Source organism: Thalassophryne amazonica, chromosome 12 (assembly GCF_902500255.1).
Source record: "Thalassophryne amazonica chromosome 12, fThaAma1.1, whole genome shotgun sequence".
Taxonomy (NCBI): domain Eukaryota; kingdom Metazoa; phylum Chordata; class Actinopteri; order Batrachoidiformes; family Batrachoididae; genus Thalassophryne; species Thalassophryne amazonica.
The window spans coordinates 98,597,612-98,624,509 of NC_047114.1; the positions used below are offsets into that span (position 1 = coordinate 98,597,612).

Sequence of the window (26,898 nt, forward strand, 5' to 3'; positions counted from 1 at the left end):
TTCAGCCTTTTGCTATTGGGTGCGAAGCTGCGGGGGATGGGTGTCCATGACTCGGTGGTCTCCTGGGTTACTGATTACTTGACAGGCAGGCCACAGTTTGTCTGATGCGGTGGTCAGTGACGTAGGAGCTCCTCAGGGAACTGTGCTTTCCCCTTTTCTCTTTACCTTATACACCACTGATTTCCAGTACAACTCAGTCATGTCATCTACAGAAATTTTCTGATGACTCAGCTGTTGTTGGGTGTGTGGGGGGGGGGGGGGAGTACAGGACATTGGTGGACAACTTTGTGGAGTGGTCCGAAAGAAATCACCTGAGGCTGAACGTGAGTAAGACCAGAGAGATGGTGATTGATTTCAGGAGTAAGAAGACGACTTTACAGCCACTTAGGATTAGGGGGAAGGTGGTGGAGGAGGTGGAGGACTACAAATACTTGGGAGTGGTGATCGGCGACAGACTAGACTGGGCATGTAATACTGACGCTGTGTGCAAGAAGGGGATGAGTAGACTCTATTTCCTGAGGAAGCTGAGATCCTTCAATGTGTGCAGCAAGATGTTGGAGATGTTCTACAATAGTGTTGTTGCCGGTGCCATTTTCTTTGCTGCTGTGTGTTGGGGCAGCAGCATCAGAGCCAGGGATTCAGATAGACTGAACAAGATCATTAAGAGAGCTGGCTCTGCACTTGGTCTAGGGCTGGAGTCACTGGAGATGGTGGTGGAGAGGACACTGAGGAAGTTGTTGTCCATCATGGATAATGAACAGCACCCTCTCCACCGTACAGTGGTCGGACAGCGGAGCAGCTTCTCACATAGGCTGCTTCAGCTCCGCTGTCGGAGGGATAGATACAGGAAATCTTTCCTGCCACATGATATCACATTGTATAATAAAAGCTGATCCATCCTTTATCAGTATATTGAGACACCTCATGAAATCTGGTGTATACTGCTAATCCATATATTGGCTCTAATATGCTGTTACTGTACATTATTACTGCACACTGTAAATTATTATTGCATACTTGCTGTACATATATTTTTTTATTTTGAATTTTATATATTTTTATTTTATTCCTTTTATTCTATTATTAATAGTGGGAATAAGGGTGCACTGTCAGTGTAAATGCTGATACTGCAAAGAAATTTCCCAGCTTGGGATGAATAAAGTATTTCTATTCTATAAAACTCTGCATATTGTGGCTAAAACTCTCCTGGATATATTAACTGGGTTTTTAGACATTGCTATTGCATTTGTTTTATGTAAAAATGCCAGAAGCTCAGGTTGTTTCTCCGTTCTTTTCCATGGGAGTTGCTGTGAGCTGCGATCACTTCCTATTTATGTCATTCGGGGGGAAAGTGAAGTTTGCTCTTTAATGTCCTGTTTATTGTCCTTTACAACACTGTTTGTCCTCTTTGTTCCAGAGTAATATATATAAGATGTTTGAAATTCGGTTTGCGTTTATTAAATTCCAGGTTAAATGTAGCAGACACGGATCATTGGTAATATTTGTTTTAGCAAAAATATGTTTCCAAACAAAAAATATGGACCAAGTGATGGCTAGTATTTCAAAAAAACTTGTATGTTGAGGTTCCACTACAACTGTCAACATTGTTTTGTTTGGACCCGGAAACAGATTTATCATGTGATGCGTTACGTCAGAGATAACAACAGGAATGAAATGGTTCAGTGTTGAGAAGGGTTTGATACAATTATATACAGTAGTGTTCAGAATAATAGTAGTGCTATGTGACTAAAAAGATTAATCCAGGTTTGGAGTATATTTCTTATTGTTACATGGGAAACAAGGTACCAATAGATTCAGTAGATTCTCACAAATCCAACAAGACCAAGCATTCATGATATGCACACTCTTAAGGCTATGAAATTGGGCTATTAGTAAAAAAAAAAAAAGTAGAAAAGGGGGTGTTCACAATAATAGTAACATCTGCTGTTGACGCTACAAACTCAAAACTATTATGTTCAAACTGCTTTTTTAGCAATCCTGTGAATCACTAAACTAGTATTTAGTTATATAACCACAGTTTTTCATGTTTTCTGGTTTGGAACCAAGCTTTTGCTGGTTTACTAGTGTGCTTGGGGTCATTGTCTTATTGAAACACCCATTTCAAGGGCATGTTCTCTTCAGCATAAGGCAACATGACCTCTTCAAGTATTTTGACATATCCAAACTGATCCATGATACCTGGTATGCGATATACGAGGTCTGTGAGAAAAGTATCGTACCTTTATATTTTTTTCAAAAACTATATGGATTTGATTCATATGTTTTTACGTCAGCCAAGCTTGAATCTTCGTGCGCATGCGTGAGTTTTTCCATGCCTGTTGGTTGCGTCATTCGCCTGTGAGCACACCTTGTGGGAGGAGTGGTCCAGCCCCCTCGTCGGATTTTCATTGTCAGGAAATGGCGGAATGATTTGGGCTTTTTTTCCATCAGAAGTTTTTCAGAAACTGTTAGAGACAAGCAGCTGGAAACCATTCGAAAATTTATCTGGCTTTCGGTGAAAATTTTACAGGCTTCACAGAGAATAAGGACTGTTAATACAGCTTTAAGGACGCCCTACAATGGCGCACGGCGTGCCGCGCTCCGAGCCGCCATCGAGAGGCAGAAAACACCACATCATTTCTAAACGGATGGCTGTGTGGAGCCGGGACCGTCGTGTGCAATTTCTCTGGTTATCAAAAGAGCTGGACATCAGCCATTTTCCGGCACTTTTCACTTTTAACAAGAGATTTTGTCATGGAAAGCCGCACGGAGGCTTCGCGCGTCACGACCGATTTGCTGATTGATTGACAAAGGAACACCTCCGTTTCGGAGTGCCAGGGGACAAGTTGGGACATGCCTACAATTTTTCTTATACTCACTGGGCTGGTAAGCATTGAAAGCCGAGATAGGCAGCCATCCGTTTATAAATGATGTGGTGTTTTCTGCCTCTCGATGGCAGCTCGGAGCGCGGCGCACCAGGCGCCATTGTGGGGCGTCCTTAAAGCTGTAGTAACAATACTTATTCTCTGTGAAGCCCGTAAAATTTTAACCGAAAGCCAGATAAATTTTTCAAATGGTTTCCAGCTGCTTGTCTCTAAGTTTCTGAAAAAATTCTGATGGAAAAAAAAGCCCAAATCATTCCGCCATTTCCTCGCAATGAAACAACGACAAAAGGGGTGGAGCAGTGCTCACTCAAAGCCTGCCTACAGGCGAATGACGCAACCGACAGGCGTGGAAAAACTCACGCATGCGCACAAAGGTTCAAGCTTGGCTGACATAAAAACATATGAATCAAATCCATATAGTTTTTGAAAAAAATAAAAAGATACGATACTTTTCTCACAGACCTCGTATAGGCCCAACACCATAGTAGGAGAAACATGCCCATATCATGATGTTTGCACCACCATGCTTCACTGTCTTCACTGTGAACTGTGGCTTGAATTCAGAGTTTGGGGGTCGTCTCACAAACTGTCTGCGGCCCTTGGACCCAAAAAGAACAATTTTACTCTCATCAGTCCACAAAATATTCCTCCATTTCTCTTTAGGCCAGTTGATGTGATCTTTGGCAAATTGTAACCTCTTCTGCACGTCTTTTATTTAACAGAGGGACTTTGCGGGAGATTCTTGCAAATAAATTAGCTTCACACAGGCATCTTCTAACTGCCACAGCACTTACAGGTAACTCCAGACTGTCTTTGATCATCCTGGAGCTGATCAATGGGTGAGCCTTTGCCATTCTGGTTATTCTTCTATCCATTTTGATGGTTGTTTTCCATTTTCTTCCACGTGTCTGGTTTTTTTTTTTGTCCATTTTAAAGCATTGGAGATCATTGTAGATGAACAGCCTATAATTTTTTGCACCTGCGTATAGGTTTTCTCCTCTCCAATCAACTTTTAAATCAAACTACGCTGTTCTTCTGAACAATGTCTTAAACGTCCCATTTTCCTCAGGCTTTCAAAGAGAAAAGCAGGTTCAACAGGTGCTGGCTTCATCCTTAAATAGGGTACACCTGATTCACACCTGTTTGTTCCACAAAATTGATTAACTCACTGACTGAATGCCACACTACTATTATTGTGAACACCCCCTTTTCTACTTTTTTTACTAATAGCCCAATTTCATAGCCTTAAGAGTGTGCATATCATGAATGCTTGGTCTTGTTGGATTTGTGAGAATCTACTGAATCTACTGGTACCTTGTTTCCCATGTAACAATAAGAAATATACTCAAAACCTGGATTAATCTTTTTAGTCACATAGCATTACTATTATTCTGAACACTACTGTATGGCAACATCTGCTGGCCAGTAACATAGCACTTGCATGGAACAATAATATACTTGTGTTCTAATTTGATTGTGCCATCATAAAATACTGTATGTAATAGAGATATAAATTATGAAATGTTTGTGAAACTATGGACTGTTATGACCATAGTTGTACAAAATGAAGGGGATTTGGGGGCTTTTAATTCAAAACAAGATCATTTCAGTGGTGTTAGGCTCGAGTCTGCTCCTCTTCAGTTTTGGACAAGACTCGCATGGAACAGAAGCTGCTGGCATATGAAGATAGATTTTGTCCAGCTTGTAAAAAGTTGGATAAACAGCTGCCTCCATCCTCCCTATCTCTCCTTGCAAATTCACTGCAGAAAATGGTTCTGGGGAGCATTAGCATGGCTAAAAACCTTCAGCTTCAGACCCCCCCCCCCAGTCATACCCCTCTGCACCTCCATCCATTTTAAACTTTTCTTTCTACATCTTTCTTTCTACATAAAGCCAAGGAGGCTTTATGTAGATGTACTTTTTCGTCAGACTGTGATGTTGAAATGAACAGTAAGACGTTATATTTACTCCATGTCTGAATGGTTTAATACTTGAAACATTCAGTTTGCATGAGGAGGCAGTGGTGTGGGTTTGCCATATGCCATGTTATTCCACAGCTGTCAGCTCTGCCAGCAGACATGACAGCTAGCCGCTGTGAGCGCTTTGCTGACCACAATCACACTGCAGCCAACGTCCGCAACCTCAGCCACACCTCATGGTGTGTGTGTGTCTGTGTGTGTGGGGCACCACACACACACATGCCATTTGTGGATGGGGGGGGGGGGGGGGTCACACTCACAATTCTGTTGCTTGGTAACCCACTCGTGGGGCACTTAGATAATGTGCTGCTGTTTGCACAGCCAGCTTGAACGTGTTCTGCCTGCTCTCTATTTTCGTGCTGGCAGTGTGAATGGCCCCGCCTTCTCTAAATCGAATGGGCACGCACATGGCATTCGCCGACATTCGGCCGCTGGTGTGAAGGCTGCCTCGATCACGGCATTCAGCCATGGTTTGACATGGCTGATGATTTCGTGCAGCTGCTCAGGCACGGCACGATATGTCTGACCTGCGTACGACATGCCGTTCAAATGCTGCAAACACGATCAGATGGCAGTGCGATCTCATCTTGCCCACTGTTCAAATGGGTTGCTGACACGAGTGATACGTGAATATATAGTGCATGTGCAGTACCGAACAAGTGTGGCAATGACTGTATGAGGCGTTCGAGTGCTGCACTGATTTTTTACGAGTGCCATTTGACTCCTCCTTCATCCGCCATTCTGCCTCAGTCACGTTATGTGTGAAGGGACCCTTATGTCAACCACAATTAAAAATATAAAGAGGCTTTAACATATTAGTTCTCTAATAGTTATGATCAAGAGTAGCATTTACTGTCACTGTGTGATGGGTAATCAATATACTAGTTAGATTATGAAACTGGAAGTTTCATGAGTGTAAGCGTGCGCATGTGCCGTTTAACCCCTTGTTCACGCCGTGACACCTGGGTAACGGATCAAGTTGAGGATTGCCTGGTTGATTGAAATACGGTGGGGACTTCGGAAGACAAAACAAGCTAAATATTACATGAATCCTTTTTCCACATTTGTGTACAGTGCACATTCAGTTTGGATTTATCTTGTGTGCAAAATTTTCCCCTCCACTGTTGTGCGCCCGATAGAACCTGCTTAAAAACACCTCTCATGGAATGTTTTAAAATATAAATAAGTACATTAAGTTCATGTGGACTCACCATCACCTTTGTCTTTTCCATGATCTGTATAATCCAGAGTTTTTGTCACAGAGCTCCTTGCAGCAATCAGACGTGGACAAAGTGAGGTCTGTGAACCAAACAAGTCACGTGACTTGTTGGTTGGTTGTTTCGATCACTACAATTTTTTTTTTAATTTCTATTTTTCACAGCTGTCGGTTGTTTTTCAGTCACAGAAAGTCCAGTGAAAGGTGTTAATTATCTAATGCTGTTTGCTCATAGTTTCTGAAGGGGCCCTTAAAGATCTTTTCAACAGATAAATGCTCACTAGGTAGTGACAATGGTGAAATAGTTCCATGCACAAGACACAAAGTGTCTAGCGTAATCAACATCTTCAACAAAAGCAATTACTGTTACTGTGCATGTCCAACGTGCACACGTGTCACAAGCAGATCCCATCAATAAATTATTCCAAATTTATGACAGATTGAAGTCATTATGCATTAAGCATCATCACAGATAAAAGAAATCAAACAAAAAAAATACAGACAGATGAATGTGTTGAATCAAAAAAGTCATGTTACACAAACCTGATGTGGAGAAAGTCTGCAGTGACGTTCAGATGCAGAAATCACATGTAGCAGGTGAGAACACTGAACTTTAATAGACTATTATTTCCTAAATTTTTTTTACGTTCAAACCACATGTAGTTGTGTTTTAAGTTCAACTGCAGCGGTTAATCACCATACGTGTCTGAGGAGGAGGTGAGAGAGAGAAAATTAAGAGTCCAACATCGATCACACTGAAATGAAGTTTAGTACTAATAAAAATACAAACTGGCCAATGTCAGTGGGCGACCTGACTTTATTCATTTTCCAAAAATATACACAGACAAACCGACATTACAGTTCAATTTATTTCAAGATACACCTGCACGTCCCCACCTTTTTATAAGAGGTGAATGCTTTCATTTGTAAACCCCCCCCCAAAAAACACAATTAACTGTTAACACTTCAGAGTTTAGAGCAGTTCAGCAATTTCCCCAAATAAAATACATGCAGTCCCAAATCAGAAAAAGCTGGGTCAGTATTTAAAATGCATTTAAATTTAAGAAACAAGAAAAAAGGCTGCACCATTCCCACTTTTTCCCTAATCGCATCCACAAAAGCAGATTCTCCTTTCAGAGTAGGTTCTTGGTGGCTTCCCTATAGTCTCCTTCCAGCATAGACAGTTTTTGAGGACTGCCTTCTTGACACATGCTGTGTTCAGAACCCTCCGAAGCTCAGAAAAACCAGAGAAAAGAAATCCTACTTGCCAAAAAAAAAAAAAAGCGTTCAGGAAATTACCTGGGAGACGACTATTTAGCCGATCACAGTGGAGGTAGGCTAGCATATCTTTTGAGCTAAATGAAATCGTCACAGTTTTGATGTGTGGTGCTGCTAGCTTAACTAATTGTACACAAAATGTGAATATAAGTAATGTCTTTTTAAGATTTCATTTTAAACAAGCATTTTCAACATTAGTAACGTCTAAACAGTCGCAAACGTGGCTGCCAGAGACGTGACATCAACTCAGAACCCTCGGGTTGTTCCAAATCCTCACAAGTTCACAAGCTGTATTTGCGGCCTGATTCAGCATTCAAAGCATTTTTCAACAACTAGAGGACAGAACGTCTGACCTAACCTAACTGACTAATCTGTTTTGGATGCAACAACAGATTTACCGTACAGTGCCAAAATGTTTGTATTTCTTAATGACTGATGTAAAGCCTAGATGTATTCAGTGATTGAAAATGTTCATGTGTTCATTCCCTAACTTATCTCAAGAAAACTGGCCGTACACATCATTTAATCCAAATATTTAAGACTGGGGGTGGGGGTAGGGGGTGAATCGCCCAATACCACCTTTTGTTTAGAATGTTTTCCAATGACCACAAAATACCAAGACCTTAAAAATAACCTATGAACAATGTGATCTTTCTCCTTTCAGCCCTATTGAGGCCATAGTCATTGGGGACTGCTACTTTTCTTGCTTATTCCAGATGACAAGGTCAGGTTTTATTGCACCTCCTTCGATATGTCTTCCTGCTGGGATCGCCTTGTCTTAAGAGAGAGTTATTTTTCCACTGGTTGAGACTGGTGCTGGCTCATGCTCCCAGACATTTTCCTTTACTTCCACCTCCAGTTCCTTGCATAAAGATGGAGATATTTATAGATCTTATTGTGTCGGGAACTATAGAGTCCATCTGCCATGACATTGTAGCATGCTGAAATTAGATGGTTTACACTCTCAACAGCTGCATGAAAGAATCGGCACTGATCATTTTGTGAAATCCCTGCCATTTTTTTTAACCTTTTTTTAAAGTCCCTGAGGTTGTATGAATTATGTGTGTGTTCCAGTGGATCTTTTATTCAAATCTTTGACCACATTGAGAACACCCAAATGTTTTTTTTTTTTAAATCTTTGTTTTTTCATTTATCTTGTAGTTCTTTTTAATAGAATGCATGGGCCCCAGACCCGGGGCTCTTTTCAAGATGCGGATCGTTCCCTTAATTGCAGACAACTGCACCTTGTGTGCACTTGGGTGACCAGGGATTGTCTCAAGGTATTTCTTCAGGTTCTTCTCCATAAGGCCTCTTGCTCCCATCACAACTGGTTGTTCATAGGTCATTTTTCAGGTCTTGGTATTTCGTGATCTTTCCCCTTTCAGCTCGATTCAGGCCATAGTCATTGGGGACTGTTACACATCAATGATTTTGGCTGTTTTCTCTTGTTTGTTCCAGATGACAATATCAGGTTTTATTGCACCTCCATCCATATAACGTGTGTTTAGATTACGCTTTCAATGGGCCCCAAAACCTGGGGCCTACAGTTGCATCCTTATCATTACTGGTATTGTATCCGAGGGCTCTGTTTAAGATGGTGACTGTTCCCTTAACTGTGGATATCTGCACCTCATGGGCACTTGGGTGACCAGGGATGTCTTTTTTTTTTTTCTCTCTTAGATTTCTTTTTTACAGAATGCAATGGGCCCCAAACCTGGGCTCTACAGTTTCATCTTAATCATTACTGGCATTGTATCCAAGGGCTCTCTTCAAGATGGTGACTGTTCCTTTAACTGCGGATATCTGCACTTCATGGGCACTTGGGTGATCAGGGATTGCCTCAAGATATTTCTTCAGGTTCTTCTTCATAAGCCCTGTTGCTCCCACCACAACTGGTATAATATCAATTTCTTTCAATGACCACATTATTTGTAGGTCATTTTTAAGGTCTTGGTTTTTCGTGATTTTCTCCCTTTCAGCTCTATTCAGGCCAGTCATTGGGGACTGTCACAATGATTTTGGCTGTTTTCTCTTTCTTGTTCCAGATGACAATATCAGGTTTGATTGCACCTCCTTAGATATGTCTTCCTGCTGGGATCTCTTTGTTGTAGAAGATGGTCACTTTTCCATTGGATGAGACTGGTGCTGGCTCATGCTCCCAAACGTTTCCCTCTACTTCCACCTCCAGTTCCTTGCATATTTTCCAATGTAGATATTCACAGATCTTGTGTCGGCATGTGTAATGTCCGTCTGCCATGAGGATCTGACATGCTGATACTAAGTGGTTCACACTCAACAGCTGCATGACAGAATCGGCATTGATCATTTTGTGAAATTCCTGCCATTTTCTTGAAGCCATTTGTTAGTAGTCCCTGATCTTGTTCTCCAACTATAATTCTTTCTCCATCGAAACCAAGTTCTCCATTTGTAAGCCACCGTATAGATCCTTTTTTTTCTATATATTCTTTTTCGAGTTCTTCTTGGAATCAGCCAGCCCTTTTGTGCTATTTCCATCTATTTATTCGATGTTTTTGTTCTCTTTTGCTGTATTTTTCCCTGGCCTGTCTTGCTAGTGTCCTTGCAAGTGTCAGATCATTGCTTTCTCTCTCTTGCAAGAGATCTCCGCCAAAGTTTTCTGCCAGTTTAATAATGGAGGTCTGTTGTGACAAGGTCTTAATATGAGGTTGCGTTACGTTTTTCATGACTTCTTCTTGAGAACTCTAAGTACTGCCCGATACTTATTATAGATGCTCTATAAGCCTGGTTGATCTCCGTAAGACCTAAGCTGCCTTCTAGACGGGGGAGATATATTCTATCCATGCATTGGTTTCTGTATGTAATTTTATGTAGGGTGAGCATCTTCCTGATTTTAGTATCTAACTTATTAAGCTCACCCTGTGGCCAGTCTACTATACCAAACCCATAGCTCACCACAGGCAATACAAACAGGTTTATGGCTGTGATCTTGTTCTTTGGTGTCAATTCTGATTTGCAGATCATCTTTAAGCGGTTTAGGTATTCTTGTGTTATTTTCTCTCTCATTTTTTTTGTGCTCTATTGTAGTATTTTCTTCAATTCCCAAGTATTTGTACATGGAATCCTCAGCCAAACCTTCAATAGTGCTCCCTTCATCCAACTGTATATTTTCTGTGACCTGCTTCTTACCACCTCTGATTGTACATTTAGAGCATTTATCCAGCCCAAATTCCATACCGATTTCTTTAGAAAACGTATGAACTGCCTCCACTAGCCTCCTGAATCCACTCTCTGAATCTGCAAATATCTTCAAGACATCCAAGAATAGAAGATGGCTCACCACCTGTCTGTTTTCTTCCTCTACCTCCATCTAAATCATACCCGATGTCAAATTCCTTGAGGATCTTGCTTAGTGGGTCAATGCTAAGACAAAAAAGGAGTGGAGAGAGACTATCTCCCTGGAATATCCCTCTCTTCACTTTTATGTCTGGGATTATTATCTGTCCCTCTGTATAGTTTAGGGTGATGGTGGTGTTCCACTTATTCATTTGTGTTCTCAGGAGAGATCTTACTTCCTTACTGATGTTGTAAAGTTCTAAGCATCTCATGATCCATGAGTGTGGGATGTTAGCAAATGCCTTTTTGTAGTCAATCCAAGCCATGCTGAGGTTTCTCCTCCTTTTTCTGCAGTCCTCCAGGATAGCTTTGTTTATTAGTAACTGGTCTTTAGTGCCTAATCTATTTCTGAAACAACCTTTCTGTTCCTTTTCCAGGTAGCCACCAGTGTCCAGATGTTCATAAACAGCATCAGCTATAACTCCTGTCAGCCATTTGTAAGTTGTTGTTAAGCAGCAGATGGGTCTATACTTGTTGGGAGGTTTTGTTTCCTTGGTCTTTGGGAGTAGGGTTGTGTTCCCAGTCGTTAGCCAGTCTGGTGTGTCCTCTTCTCCGTTCAATATTTTTGTGAAAGCGGCGGCATAGTGGTGGTGCAATGCTGTCAGTCTTTTCAACCAAAATTATGGGGCTTTATCAATGCCATGTACCTTAAAGTTACTATAGTCATGAATTTTATTTCTTTTTTATATATACTCAACAAAAATATAAACGCAACACTTTTGGTTTTGCTCCCATTTTGTATGAGATGAACTCAAAGATCTAAAACTTTTCCACATACACAATATCACCATTTCCCTCAAATATTGTTCACAAACCAGTCTAAATCTGTGATAGTGAGCACTTCTCCTTTGCTGAGATAATCCATCCCACCTCACAGGTGTGCCATATCAAGATGCTTATTAGACACCATGATTAGTGCACAGGTGTGCCTTAGACTGCCCACAATAAAAGGTCACTCTGAAAGGTGCAGTTTTATCACACAGCACAATGCCACAGATGTCGCAAGATTTGAGGGAGCGTGCAATTGGCATGCTGACAGCAGGAATGTCAACCAGAGCTGTTGCTCGTGTATTGAATGTTCATTTCTCTACCATAAGCCGTCTCCAAAGGCGTTTCAGAGAATTTGGCAGTACATCCAACCAGCCTCACAACCGCAGACCACGTGTAACCACACCAGCCCAGGACCTCCACATCCAGCATGTTCACCTCCAAGATCGTCTGAGACCAGCCACTCGGACAGCTGCTGAAACAATTGGTTTGCATAACCAAAGAATGTCTGCACAAACTGTCAGAAGCCGTCTCAGGGAAGCTCATCTGCATGCTCGTCATCCTCATCGGTGTCTCGACCTGACTCGAGTGGGCAAATGCTCACATTCGCTGGCATTTGGCATGTTGGAGAGGTGTTCTCTTCACGGATGAATCCTGGTTCACACTGTCCAGGGCAGATGGCAGACAGCGTGTGTGGCATCGTGTGGGTGAGCGGTTTTCTGATGTCAATGTTGTGGATCGAGTGGCCTATGGTGGCGGTGGGGTTATGGTATGGGCAGGCGTCTGTTATGGACGAAGAACACAGGTGCATTTTATTGATGGCATTTTGAATGCACAGAGATACCGTGACAAGATCCTGAGGCCCATTGTTGTGCCATACATCCAAGAACATCACCTCATGTTGCAGCAGGATAATGCACGGCCCCATGTTGCAAGGATCTGTATGCAATTCTTGGAAGATGAAAATGTCCCAGTTCTTGCATGGCCGGCATACTCACCGGACATGTCACCCATTGAGCATGTTTGGGATGCTCTGGAATGGCGTATACGACAGCGTGTACCAGTTCCTGCCAATATCCAGCAACTTTGCACAGCCATTGAAGAGGAGTGGACCAACATTCCACAGGCCACAATTGACAACCTGATCAACTCTATGCGAAGGAGATGTGTTGCACTGCATGAGGCAAATGGTGGTAACACCAGATACTGACTGGTATCCCCCCCACCCCAATAAAACAAAACTGCACCTTTCAGAGTGGCCTTTTATTGTGGACAGTCTAAGGCACACCTGTGCACTAATCATGGTGTCTAATCAGCATCTTGGTATGGCACACCTGTGAGGTGGGATGGATTATCTCAGCAAAGGAGAAGTGCTCACTATCACAGATTTAGACTGGTTTGTGAACAATATTTGAGGGAAATGGTGATATTGTGTATGTGGAAAAAGTTTTAGATCTTTGAGTTCATCTCATACAAAATGGGAGCAAAACCAAAAGTGTTGCGTTTATATTTTTGTTGAGTGTATATATACTTTATTATAGTTTATCTTTTTATACAAACAAAACATAAGTTGGGAACGTTCAGGGTACTATAAGCAAAACAATAATATAATTTTGAGGATAACAACAGTTATTCCTGTTGATGTGACGTTGAAATAAAGTGTCCACTTTTCCAGTTTCTCTCTGCAAAGGTCTTCTTGGATTCTCAGTCTGTGGGTCAGAATCTCCGTATCAGCAATACCTTTTACAATTTGTATCCATTCTTCTATGTTAGGAGATTCTACTCTACACCACTTTCTAGTAATAGCCTTTTTACAGGCTATTAGCAGTATTTTCAATAAGTATTTATCATGTCCTACATCTCTACCGATATAACCAAAATACAAAAACATGACGGTTTTAGGGATCACATAGCCTAAAATCTTTGTAATTAGTGAATGGATATTTTTCCAAAATAATACAAGTTTAGGGCATAACCAAAAAACATGAGCATGGTTCACATTGATATCTCCACAGTCCCTCCAACAGGGCTGTACTCTGGATACACATCTGGCTGTTATTTTGGGGGTTATAAAAAATCTAATTAGATTTTTCCAACCATGCTCCCTCCAAGTCCTGGAGGAAGTGGTTCAATGCTGAGTTCTCCAAACACCCAACCACTCCTCTTCAGAAACTTTTATTCCTAATTCTTTTTCCCCATTTTGCTTTCACTTCTTTAGTATTGTGAGTTCTATTAGCCATAAAATATTTATATAATAAAGTTATTATGAATTTTATTTATCAGTTCTTCAGTTATGATCATTGCTGGCATTTGCTGTTTGTCTTTGTTTTTCTGTTGTATTATTTCAATGCACTCGGCCTCTTGGTGCTGTTTAGGGTCTTCAAACAGTGGTCTCCAAAATCTCAACTTCTTTTCTTTCAGGTGGCTGTTATACTTCTATTGTATCCTTTGCCATATTTCTGTAGACTAGCCTAAGATTATGTACAAACTGCTTGTTTATCTGTTTGGCCTTTATTTTCTTACCGTTGTTTCTAATTTGAGCGGCGAACGCTTTCACTATGGCTTGGTGCTCAGCCAGCCTCGCAGCCAGTTGCTTATCTTCAATATTGTATTTTCTTTTAATGCGACAGACTTTTCGAAGGCTGTTCCTTTTGTGACTTTGGCCTCCCAGAAGTATCAACATCTGGAAGATCTCTGCTCTGAGGCGACTGATTTTCTGTTGTCTTTTTCCATCACGGCACGGTATTCCTTTTCCTGATTTTGGTTCTTCTGTCCGAATAATGAGGGACTAGATGTACCATGCTGCTCCATAATTTACACAATTTATTTCTGATAATGTGGTTCCTTGTGGAACCAGTTTATTCAATCCCAGGTTGACTTTTGAACATTTTATTCTTTAATTTTTATCAATTTCGGGCGCTCATCCATTTCAGTTCTCCTTGTTTCCTCAATTTTATTTGCCAATTCTTCTTCCAACCCTGACCATTTGGGCAGCCTGCAGCCATGCTGCATCCCTTGTAATTCAGCATCCGAGAAGTGTCTTTGTGTAATAAAGTCATGTCTCTGGGTGGTAAGTCGGCCCCTTGGTATGTCTTTTTTTCTTGGGCAGTGGTGGTGGAATATCTTTGCCATTCTTTACATCTTTCTCTCTGGTTGGTGTATTTATTTTTGCATATTCCGTTGCCCACAGCAGTACCCACTCTTCCTCCCTCTTCCACTGACTCCTTTCAAAGGATCATCGACTGATGATCCTTTATTGCTTCTTTTTGGGCTTCTTCCTTTATTTTTTTGTATTTCCTCTGCTGTCAGATGTTTTGTGGTTTGAGGGGCAATCGACTGTAATTTTGCAGTTGTGGTGGCTTCTTTCTTTTCCGTTTGTAAATCCACTTCTTTTATCCGCTCCTCAAATACTGCCTTTTTCCTCCTGCCCCACTTCTCATGCCTTGAGTAAGCGAAGCAGTAGAAGATCATTTTCTTCTCCGCAATGGTCCAGTTTACAATGGCGTAGTTTCATAAGTTTCTTTTGGCCCTTTGAGGCTGTTGCTGCTGGAGTCCAGGATCAGAACTGTGCTGATCTGGTGGATTATCCAGCTGAGTGCTCCCACAGGACAGATCATTCCTTGCAGCACTGGAAGTTGCACCATTGCTTTCCTCACACACCCTGGTGCCGAGGCATGATTTGGGGACCTTTTTATCCTGGGAGACATCTGGCCAGTACAATTATCATTTTTTAACTTTTTCATATTTGCTTTGTGGGGTTTTTAGCTGGGGTTCGTTTTCATTGAAACGTCCTCATACAGAGATCTCTCCCATCAAACTCTCTTCACACTGGGACTCGAGGCAAGTGTCCAGTAGGAACTCCGAACCCACCATGTCCGGTATGAACTCTCGTGTGTGTGTTCAGATTGCTCTTTTCTCCAAATCTTTTACCACACTCAGAACATCCAAACAGTTTGTCCTGAATTCTCTCATGTTAATCAGACAGTTTTCTCCAAATCTTTTACCATATTCAGAACAGCCAAATGGTTACTGTCCTGCATGAATTTTCTTGTGTTTGCTCAAACTGCTCTGATGCCCAAATCTTTACCACACTCACAACAGCCAAATGGTTTCTGTCCTGTATGAATTCTCTCGTGTTTAATCAGACAGTTCTTTTCTCCAAATCTTTTACCACACTCAGAACAGATAAATGGTTTCTGTCGTGCATGAATTTTCTTGTGTTTGATCAAACTGCTCTGATGTCCACATCTTTTACACACACTGAACAGCCAATGGTTTCTGTCCTGTATGACTTATCACATGTGCGCTCAGACTGCTCTTGTATCCGAATGTTTTACCACACTCAGAACAGCTAAATGGTTTCTGTCCTGTATGACTTCTTTTGTGATTTATCAGATTGCCCTTTTGTTGAAATATTTTACCACACTCAGAACAGCTAATTGGATTTTCACTTCCTTGCTTTCTCTTTTCTTTCTTTACATAGTTGTGATCAAATTTTCCATTTTCAGAGCCATTATATTTTTTCTTATTCATGTTGCACAAAGTGTACTTTGTGATATCGGCCTCCTCCAGCTGGTGAAGCTGTTGTACCTGTGGACCTATCCAGAGTTTCTCTTGTTCCTCTTTAATGTCCTCCTGGTCAACACTCAGGTTTCTTTCGTGCTGTTCAGAAAGAATTTCTTGTTTGATCAGCAACAATGTCGGTGTGTCTGCAAAGGAACAATTAAATTGATAGCATTTAGAATAACATTCATTAAAATAAAACAGAATAGTGAGTGTGAAATGACTCCATTAAGTTGTTGCACTGATAGAAGTGATAATTTGGAAATAGTTTTGTTGTATATTTTACGCATTCTTGAAACTGTAAACAGGCATTACATTTAAATTACACAAAAGCATGTGATAACCACTGTGACGTTTGCATGTGAATTTCTGAGGTTCACACTCAAAATAACTTAATCTTACCACTGACCTTTCCTCATTGAATCATCACAACCATGTTGTGGTCTCATTCATCACCCTCACAGTGACTGCTGGTAACTGCTGATGTATTGCTTTAAAAGCCGCAGTTGTGACAATTTTCTGATGTTACAATTTAGTTAGACAGGATGCTGCAACATACTGAATTTTATCAGGAAGTTGAGGTTGAGCTTTTCCACTGGGTATGCTGACGAAACTGAAGGACCTGTTCCTTACTGCATCTAGCACTGATGCATCAAATATGCAGGGACGGGATATCAGTACATTTACCAAAGACTGGTGCTCAACAATACCATGACTTGGGATGAACCCCTAGCAGAACCCCTAACACTGCAGAGAGGACTTATGGGGCTTTCACACCAGAGGCGGCAGAGGTGTTGCAAGTCAGTCCATAATGCATTATTTTCAATGAGACGCATCAAAAACAGAGCTAAAAGCGATACGTCGCTGGGAGCGTGCATTGCCACTTGTCATCAAAAAGTGAAGTTACATGATTTAAGTGAAATGTTTGTAAATAAAAACAAAGCTAATGATATTGGAAATGGTTACAGTCAAAAAGTAAGGAACAGCTCATGAATTAAACATGACTTCAAAGTCATCATAATAGAATAGAATTTATTATCATTGTACATGACACCAGAAAAACTACTGTGCATGACAATGAAATTAAAAACAATCTCTTAAAAGCACGTTTAAAATAAATAAATAACCCTAAAATTCTACATAAAACCTAGTTAAAACAATTATAATCATAAAATGCAGGACCAGCAGCATTCAGTGCAGAAATAGCTCTTCCACAAAGCTATTTTTTAAGTCTGTTTGTTCTGGCATTAAGTGCCCTGTATCGTCTGTCTGTAATAAAACTACAACCCCTGGCAAAATTATGGAATCACTGGCCTCGGAGGATGTTCATTCAGTTGTTTAATTTTGTAGAAAAAAAGCAGATCACAGACATGACACAAAACTAAAGTCATTTCAAATGGCAACTTTCTGGCTTTAAGAAACACTATAAGAAATCAGGAAAAAAAAATTGTGGCAGTCAGTAACGGTTACTTTTTAGACCAAACAGAGGGAAAAAAATATGGAATCACTCAATTCTGAGGAAAAAAATTTTGGAATCATGAAAAACAAAAGAACGCTCCAACACATCACTAGTATTTTGTTGCACCACCTCTGGCTTTATAACAGCTTGCAGTCTCCGAGGCATGGACTTAATGAGTGACAAACAGTACTCTTCATCAATCTGGCTCCAACTTTCTCCGATTGCTGTTGCCAGATCAGCTTTGCAGGTTGGAGCCTTGTCATGGACCATTTTCTTCAACTTCCACCAAAGATTTTCAATTGGATTAAGATCCGGACTATTTGCAGGCCATGACATTGACCCTATGTGTCTTTTTGCAAGGAATGTTTTCAGTTTTTGCTCTATGGCAAGATGCATTATCATCTTGAAAAATGATTTCATCATCCCAACATCCTTTCAATTGATGGGATAAGAAAAGTGTCCAAAATATCAACGAAAACTTGTGCATTTATTGACTGATGATTTGATGATTATTAACTGTTAATACTTGAATCTTGCTATTTGCACATTATTTCATTTCACTTCATACTGTAACTGCACCTTTATTGTTACTTTACTTTTTATGCTTAATGCTTTTAATGCTTTTTTTTTAATGCCTATTTGACTATTATTATAGACACCCGGTGAAAGCAGCAAAGAAGAGAATTTCATTGCACAGGGAAATACGTTTTCTTACTGTACATATGACAATAAACCTTTTGAACCTTGAACCTTGATGTAATGACAGCCATCTCCCCATGTGCTTTACCTGACATGCAGCCCCATATCATCAATGACTGTGGAAATTTACATGTTCTCTTCAGGTAGTCATCTTTATAAATCTCATTGGAACGGCACCAAACAAAAGTTCCAGCATCATCACCTTGCCAAATGCAGATTCAAGATTCATCACTGAATGACTTTCATCCAGTCATCCACAGTCCACAGATGCTTTTCCTTAGCCCATTGTAACCTTGTTTTTTTTCTGTTTAGGTGTTAATGATGGCTTTCGTTTAGCTTTTCTGTATGTAATCCCATTTCCTTTAGGCGGTTTCTTACAGTTTCGGTCACAGATGTTGACTCCAGTTTCCTCCCATTCGTTCATTTGTTTTGTTGTGCATTTTCGATTTTTGAGACATATGCTTTAAGTTTTCTGTCTTAACGCTTTGATGTCTTCCTTGGTCTACCAGTATGTTTGCCTTTAACAACCTTCCCATGTTGTATTTGGTCCAGAGTTTAGACGCATCTGACTGTGAGCAACCAACATCTTTTGCAACATTGCGTGATGATTACCCTCTTTTAGAGTTTGATAATCTCTCCTTTGTTTCAATTGACATCTCTTGTGTTGGAGCCATGATTCATGTCAGTCCACTTGGTGCAACAGCTCTCCAAGGTGTGATCACTCATTTTAGATGCAGACTAACAAGCAGATCTGATTTGATGCAGGTGTTAGTTTTGGGGATGAAAATTTACAGGGTGATTCCATAATTTATTCCTCAGAATTGAGTGAGTCCGTATTTTTTTCCCTCTGCTTGGTCTAAAAAAGTAACCATTACTGACTGCCACAATTTTTTTTCCTGATTTCTTATAGTGTTTCTTAAAGTCAGAAAGTTGCCATTTGAAATGACTTTAGTTTTGTGTCATGTCTGTGATCTGCTTTTTTTTCTACAAAATTAAACAACTGAAGGAACATCCTCCGAGGCCAGTGATTCCATAATTTTTTGCCAGGGGTTGTATAATGGTATCATTAAGTATTCGTATCGGTACTCGGTAGCGATGAGTACCAAAAGGTATGAACTCATACTTCTACTCGGTCTGGAAAAAAGTGGTATCAGTGCACCCCTAGTTTGAAACCAAAGAAATTATTCTTAAGAACACTTGGGAGAAGAAAATACAAGTGTCAGACAAGCCGATTCAATTCGACCATGATAACACCATGGAAATAGTACAGAAACGGATGTCCTACTTTGGCATAAATAAAGTGCTGAAAGAACGAGGTATTTGCATCCAAACCACCTACACCAAAATGTGGATCTTCTAGAATTATGGCACCCAAAGCTACAACAACGCAATGGACGTTGCTCTTGATCTGAAAGCCAGGGTCTACAACGTGAATTTGCCAGGAGTGCGATGGAGGGACTGGCTGCACCAAAACAGCAACAGGGTGGAGTCAGCAGAGGAGGACCCACACTGAAGCAGTGCACACAGGAGAAGTTACAGGGATCTCAGAGACCCCAGCAAGACCACAGACTGAACTCCTGAGTAACGGGCCTCCACTAGGAGACCCATTAAAGCTAAGTCAGTTGGACTGATATTTAAATTTGATTATAATTTTATTTGGCACTATAACTGAGGGTTTTGCTAATTAACAGGCCTACATAAACATAAATGCAGACAAGGGGGGACTGGAAGAGATGGTGTTGGACGTTGTTAAACCAGTGAATCCATTCATAGGATGCTCTGTGTCTAGAGGCAGGCCCTCACCTGCAGTGGTGATTTCCTGCCCACCCACCAAAGGGGAATGGGAGTGGTTTTGAGACATCGCCATCAGCTTGCTCAGACTTGAGCAAGCTCTTGCTGTAACTTTATTTTGGAGAGATTTATGTTGCTATGGCCTCGCTCTCACTGTCTCTGAAGTGCTTTCCTGAGTTTGCATGGTCGGTAAGCACGGCAACGGCCAACTCTGGCAACAGGTCCAGATACTACGCTCGCGAGAGCTGAAGTTCACATGGGTTCACGTTGCTTCTCGTGATAACAAAGCCAATAATAAAGCCATTTTGTCTTTCAGCTAGCAGAAGAAAGGTGCTTACTGCCAGCATTCTTCTAGCACTGCAGGAAGAAGATGAGCAGAGAGCTAGAAGTACACAAAAACATTTTTGGGTCCATCCAATAAATCAACAAAGATGGGGGCAAGGAGATTTTCATAATCTTGTTGCAGAACTCAGGCTTGATAGCCAGTGGCACCACCGATACGTCCGGATGAGTGGAGAGCAGATGGATCATATACTTTCCATCACAGGACCTGAACTGACAAGGCAGTCTACAAACTACAGAGCTGCTATAGAGCCCAAACAATGACTGGCTGTTGCTTTGAGATAAATATACAAAAAAACCGATAAGAACATGTTAGAACTGCATTTATTCACACACAAACACAGTAAAACTTTATTTAAAAAAAAGCTATATGTATATAAAATCAATAAAATAAAAATATTCACACACAAACAAAAATTTACAGGTGCTGATAGTCCTCCAATTCACGTGGGTCTTGAAACACTTGAGAAGTGTCATGCAGCATCTCTGAATGTGCTGAATGGCCTTGGTTCCTGCAGGGGTTGGGTGTGTGGCCGTACTCTGTGTCAAGGTACTTGGCATTGGCGGTGGAATACTACAGGTGATGGCCTACTGCTGGCTTGAGCTGCTGTCCTGGTCCTCTATTTGATAGTGTTTTCAGGATGTCCAGTGAAGCCATTTGTGCTCAGCCTGAGCATCACTGGCACCAAATTTAGGGCGAAGTGATCAGCCTCGTCCTTTATGTCGTCTGACACTGGTGGTTTCGGCGGTGGTTCTCACAGAACATTCAAGAATCTGTCTTGAAAATCTGCACGTGCAGCTGGACTCCTCTTCCTCCTCCTGGTGTCCTATGTGGGCTGTGTAGTTTCCCTGGGGCTTCGGGACCGCTCAGGCCTTTCCACTTCCCTTGAAGTGGAAGTTCCTGGAATAGGGGCAACCGGAGAAGTGGCAGAGCTGATTGATGAGGGGGTCCGGGTTTCAGCTTCTGAATGCATATCTGTCGAGGCAGTTGCTGTGGCAGGAGATGTAATAACGCTAGCAGGTGTGCTGGATGGTTTGGACGTCCGCACATTGGATCTGCCACTATACAAAGCCGGAAGAGGATACAAAAAACAAGATTGGTTATTGGATTAGTTATTTTGTATAATGATTTCATATATGAAAAAAAAAAAATCAACTGAAATACAATATTGGTGTCAATGGTTTTACATGCATTAATATTTTATATTACAAACCCTCTGTGCTGAACGTGAGGCCGTAGGAGGGACATATCAGCGTATTTATATGGGGGAGGGACAGAGTCAGCACCAGTCCTGTTTGCTATTTTTTTTTTTCATTCTTCACGAAGCTGTCCCTCAGTAGCCTCCATCTGTTCATGCACGTAGTCACTAAAGGGGGGAAAAACAAACAAACAAATATTAATATAAAAACATTAACCAATGTTTATGTGTCCAACAGATATTTGGCTTCTGGTGACTCCCTAAAAAGCCTCGCGTTCAGCTATTGGCTAGGCCACTCCACAGTGGTCAATACAGTCCACATGGTCTACGAAGCGACAGAAACACATGATGGAGGAGTTCCTGACCAACCCGACTGATGAGATCGGGACTGATGTGGCACGTCGCTTCTGGGAAAAATGGAACTTTCCCAACTGCCTGGGTGCAATTGTTGGCAAACACGTTACCATACAGACACCGGCTCATTCTGAATCATAGTACTTTAACTTAAAAAACAAAAACCTTTTTCTATTGTACTTTTAGGTGTGGTGGACCATGGGCACAGGTTTATGGCCATTCATGTTGGAGACTTTGGGAGGATGAGTGACAGGGGTGTGTTTTCGGCATCAGATCTGGGGAGAGGACTAGAGAGCGGAGAACTTCAAATGCCCCCCAAGTGCACCTTTGCCTGGTGCACCAGAACTCGGTCCACTGCCACATGTCTTGGTGGGAGATTCTGCCTTCCCACTAAAGACCTACATGCTGAGGCCCTACCCTGCTGCAGTTTTGGACCACGACAAGAGGATTTTTAATTACAGACTGTCACATGCTCGCTTGGTTGTGGAGTGTGCATTTGGAATCCTCACTGCAAGGTGGAGCGTTATTCTCACAGACATTAATTTAGACCCAAACCATATGGACACACTGGTTGTGGCTGCCATGATTCTCCACAACTACTTGCTAGCCCCATCAGAGAACCAAAGGTTCTTGGATGAGGCTGAAGAGACAGGATGGCAGTTGCCACAGGCCTGGACCATCAGAGGGCACAGGGCTGCAAGGCTGGCATATGAGAACAGGCAGGCATACACTACGTTTTGTAACAGTCCAGCTGGTAGTGTGCCCTGGCAGGAGAAGATGATATAGGGTGTGGGTCATATACTGTAAAAAACAAATATCATTGTATATATTTTGATTTGATTAAAAACATGTTTTTAATAAAAAAGGTTGAAACGTGTTCTGTCTGGTCACTATGATACAAGAGCAACTGCATCGTTTCATACACACTGACTTGTGAATTCAGACTATAATAAATATATTTTATCATTATTTTACAGTTACAATATTCTAAATATTTAGAATATATTACAATATAACAATTACAATATTTTAACAAATACTCACCATCCTCTCCCACAGCAGCTGCTATTTCTTTCGATGCCTTTTCTTTTGTTGTGTTATCTTTGTAGTTAGGATGTGAAGTGTCGTAAAGAATGGTGTGGTTCTCAAACTCATGGATGAGTCTTTCATTGTCCATTGTTGGAAATGAGCCAAATGATGCTCTGCCACTAACCTTTGAAATGACGTAGACTGTACACAAGCAGGCATGGAAACACTTCCTGTTTTGATGCGGAGAGCTCCGGCAGCCCACAAGGATAGACTTCTTGCAGAAAAATCCGCAGCGCCACAGGGTCTCGGTAACCGCAACTCCATAGCCACTGAGAGAGGTTTGTATCTTTTTAATGACTTGGATTCTCTGCAGGGCCCGCATCCGTATCCCGCAATGGTAACACCGGAGGCAGTGTGAGCAAGGGGTAAACCCGATTACCAGTGAAGAGTAGGCAAATTGTTTTGTTGCATTTTAATCTTGTGTAACAAAGGTTTTGATTTTCCAAGAGATGTTTGAATAAAAACTTGGAATATTGAGAAAACATGCCTTTGCTTTTTATTTTGGGTAAATTGATTGTTATTAATCGAGCAAGTAGAAAGAATAGATACAATAATCATTAGATTAACCAAAAAATAAATAAAAAAAATCATCATTAGGTGCAGACCTAGCTGTGAGACACCCAAACACACTTGCAGAGTGCAGACTGGACACAGGAAGAGACACAAAAGCCAAACCGTGACTGCATTTACTTTGCGATGTTTTCATGCTGAAAACTAAACGCGTTTTATCTGAGTAAATATTTTATGTGGAAATTTTCTTAACGTCAACTATGATTAAAATGCAGTTTTCCGCAGATCAAGAGAGATCTTGCACCCCTACAAATAAGACAATTACTAAATGGGTTATATTATAAAAAAAAAAAGCAATGTTTTCCATGTCAAAAATGTTGGAAAAGAAAAAAAAAAAAAAAAAAAACTGTCAACATGACAGAAAAACTCTGCCTGATACAGCTCTCTGCCTCACTGGATTAAAGCTACTGTGTGTCAGTTTTGAAGAAGCAAACAAATGCTATGCCCATCAATTAATGTGTGTTTAACTTTTCAAATGTTATGACTTGCGCATAAAAAAAGCCATAAAATATCACAATTCTGAAATTTACACCATATTTAAGTCAAATTGGCACGTCGTGGCTCTTACAGCAGATTACAAAACTTTACAAATTTTGAATTGCTTTAATTCATTCTGCCCACTGATGCACCTGAAGGGCCCACCATTTGGAGCAAATGGCCCCTTACTTCAGGCACTGAGGGGCTGTTATCCCATACCACTCTTAAAATGACTGGCTGCTATCTGGTTTGGAACAAAATCCCACCCACAGTACAACTTAATTTGTTAGAAAAGTTCAGCCTGTCAGTGTTGAAGGCTGCTGTCCCTAGAGGAAGATAGCAGTGTGCAGGCTGGAGCTGTGATGGCTGTATTTATTTGTTCAACTTCTTAATAATTTGCAGCTTGGTCTTGTTGAAGGGTTCGCTGAATTAAACATGCTGCAAAACATTTTAAAGAAAGCTTTGGGTTAAGAGTGGTCTACTAAATTTTGACACTTTTTACTGCAGGAAAATATCAGCATCGGCCTCCAAACTTTGTTGATAATCAGCCCTGAAAATTCCATATCAGTTGACTCCTAAATGACTACTTAATGCAAGAAATTTGTTCAGCTGTGAAACCCTCATATTCCTGAAATTGTTGCACTTCTCCGTGACAGCAGACACTGACCTCATGCATGTGTAAATAACATTAAGCAAACACTAAAAAATAATATTGTCATGTTGTGGACCCAGATGTTGACGATACAATGCATCCTGGGTCGATTATGTAAACGGGAGAATTCCTTTTCCATATTCAATCAAATTGTTTCCTAGCAGTGGAACACCTGCTCCCATTAACAGATGTTTCACAGCAGGAGCCAGGTCAGCCTGTTTACGGTTTGACATTTAGCAAGCTTCAGCAAAACCACTCACTCTGTACCTAAGATCGGAATGATGCAAAAGTATTTGCACATGACTAATAGCACATATTGTAACCGTGGACTCATGTAGCCCCCACCCTTATCTTTGTTTTTTTACACACAATAAAAGGGCCTCGCAGAGAATGACACATTTGGAGAACTGCACGTAGAAGCTGCCAGCTCTGCTGTGTCTCCCCTTTGCAAAGCTCACAAAAGATATCTCAACTCTGAGTTATTGTCTCAAGTGTCATTTCTTGTATCCAGGCGAGGTCAAACCTGACACCTACCTGAGTTTTGAAGAACCTGTGATGACTGTGGTATTTCATCATCATTTTCAGTCTTTACAGGGACAAAATGTAACTTGGTCTTCTCAGTCTCCAGCCGGTGAAGCTGCTGTTCCTCGTTACTTGTCCAGACTTCCTCTTGTTCCTGTTTAATGTCCTTCTGGTCAACACTCAGATTCAACTCCTGCTGTTCAGGGAGCATTTCTTCTTTAATCACCAACTGCTGCAACATGTCTGCAAGGAAGAAAATAATATGAAGAACAACATGTGTCACAGTGAAGACAAATCAGCAGCACTGTCACCATGAAGTTACTGCATTGATGGAACTGATACAGATAGACTGCTGGTCCAAACCCCCTCATGAAGGTAATCATTTATCAAATCCACCTGATGATGATACCTGACACAAAGTGTAATTTGTTTGATACTTTAATACAGTTGTCAAAAAAAAAAAAAAAAAAAAAAGCAGGATGCATTGGCACAACAAAATGAGGAGCAGTGCAGGGATCAAATTCATGTAAGTGTCAAGGTGCCTTAGGGCCCTGTCCCACTGGCGTTTAGGAGGATTTGCGTATGGATTGCGCACAAAATTGGCTCATATTCGCTTAACATCCGCAATATGCGTGAAACATGTTTGTATGAGTCGGCCGACACCCGCACACGTCCACAATTATCCGCAGAGGCACGTTTTTCTGTTACCAGGATTTTTGAGCTGCACAAAAGTTTGGCTGCATACACAATACATAATCTATGCGCTGTATATTCGCCGTCATCTGCTGATATCCGCACTGACAGGGATTCGCGGCTTGACAGCGGACTGGGACAGTGTGTAAAACTAATATTTTGCGTGCCCATCATGTCCACATCACGGACTAAAATAAGTTGTAGTGACTGCATACAGACTGGCCACGAATAAAGTGTGTTTATTACATCTGCTTTGCATCTGATCTGTGGCGGATGCAACTCAGATGCGTTGTGTTAACAGCTGGACGCCGTTCTTTGTTCTACCGGCTGCCACGCGCTCTGCGCTGGATGCTGCCTATATAAATTATTTCCTGGCGGCTTAATCATTTTATTCTGCAAATTGTCTGTTGAAAACGGCTCTAGTCACCTCCTGAATCACAGAGGAAGCTGCAGCTGCACGCGAATGGCTAACAAGCTGCAGAAAGCATTTTGAGCCGTCGAAAAAGGTAATTATTTGACTTGTTTACATTGTCAAGGCTTGATAAAACAGTTGCGTGTTTTTTCCTTCTTGTCTGCAACTGTTACAGTATTTATTCCTATGTTTATAACAGATTTAACTTCTTGTTATCGTTCAGACGAGCTCTGATGTGATCCGCTGACGTCACCGCTCGCCCTGTTCACTGCTTCTTTACTCCAATCAACTTGTCCAAGTCCAACAAATGCTCCAGACCCTGTATTGTTGGTATGAATAGTGATGCTGACGGCCTGAGTGTGCTTCATTTATGACCGCAATGCAGATGCCGTGCACGTGTAACACGTGCGTGATGCATCATAATACACCCGTAATACTGCCGTGATAATCACAATGCGTTTGATCCGTTTCCTCACTACGTGTTATGTAACCGTGACTGTTCATCATATATTCACTATATGTACATTATTAATATATCCATAATTCATACTGGGACATTTGTCATATTTGGCCATTTT

At 41.2% G+C, this 26,898-nt stretch overlaps 1 protein-coding gene across 1 annotated transcript in view; it reads right to left on the reverse strand.

The window, feature by feature from the left end:
* Window positions 1-26,898, reverse strand: part of LOC117521320 (THAP domain-containing protein 5-like) — a 55,199-nt gene that overhangs the window by 10,169 nt on the left and 18,132 nt on the right. Inside the window, exons 4-6 of the mRNA XM_034182634.1 lie at window positions 25,228-25,458; window positions 16,039-16,207; window positions 13,655-13,659 (exon numbers count right to left, since the gene is read on the reverse strand). Coding sequence (XP_034038525.1) covers window positions 13,655-13,659; window positions 16,039-16,207; window positions 25,228-25,458 — 405 coding nt within the window. The remainder of the gene's footprint in view (window positions 1-13,654; window positions 13,660-16,038; window positions 16,208-25,227; window positions 25,459-26,898) is intronic.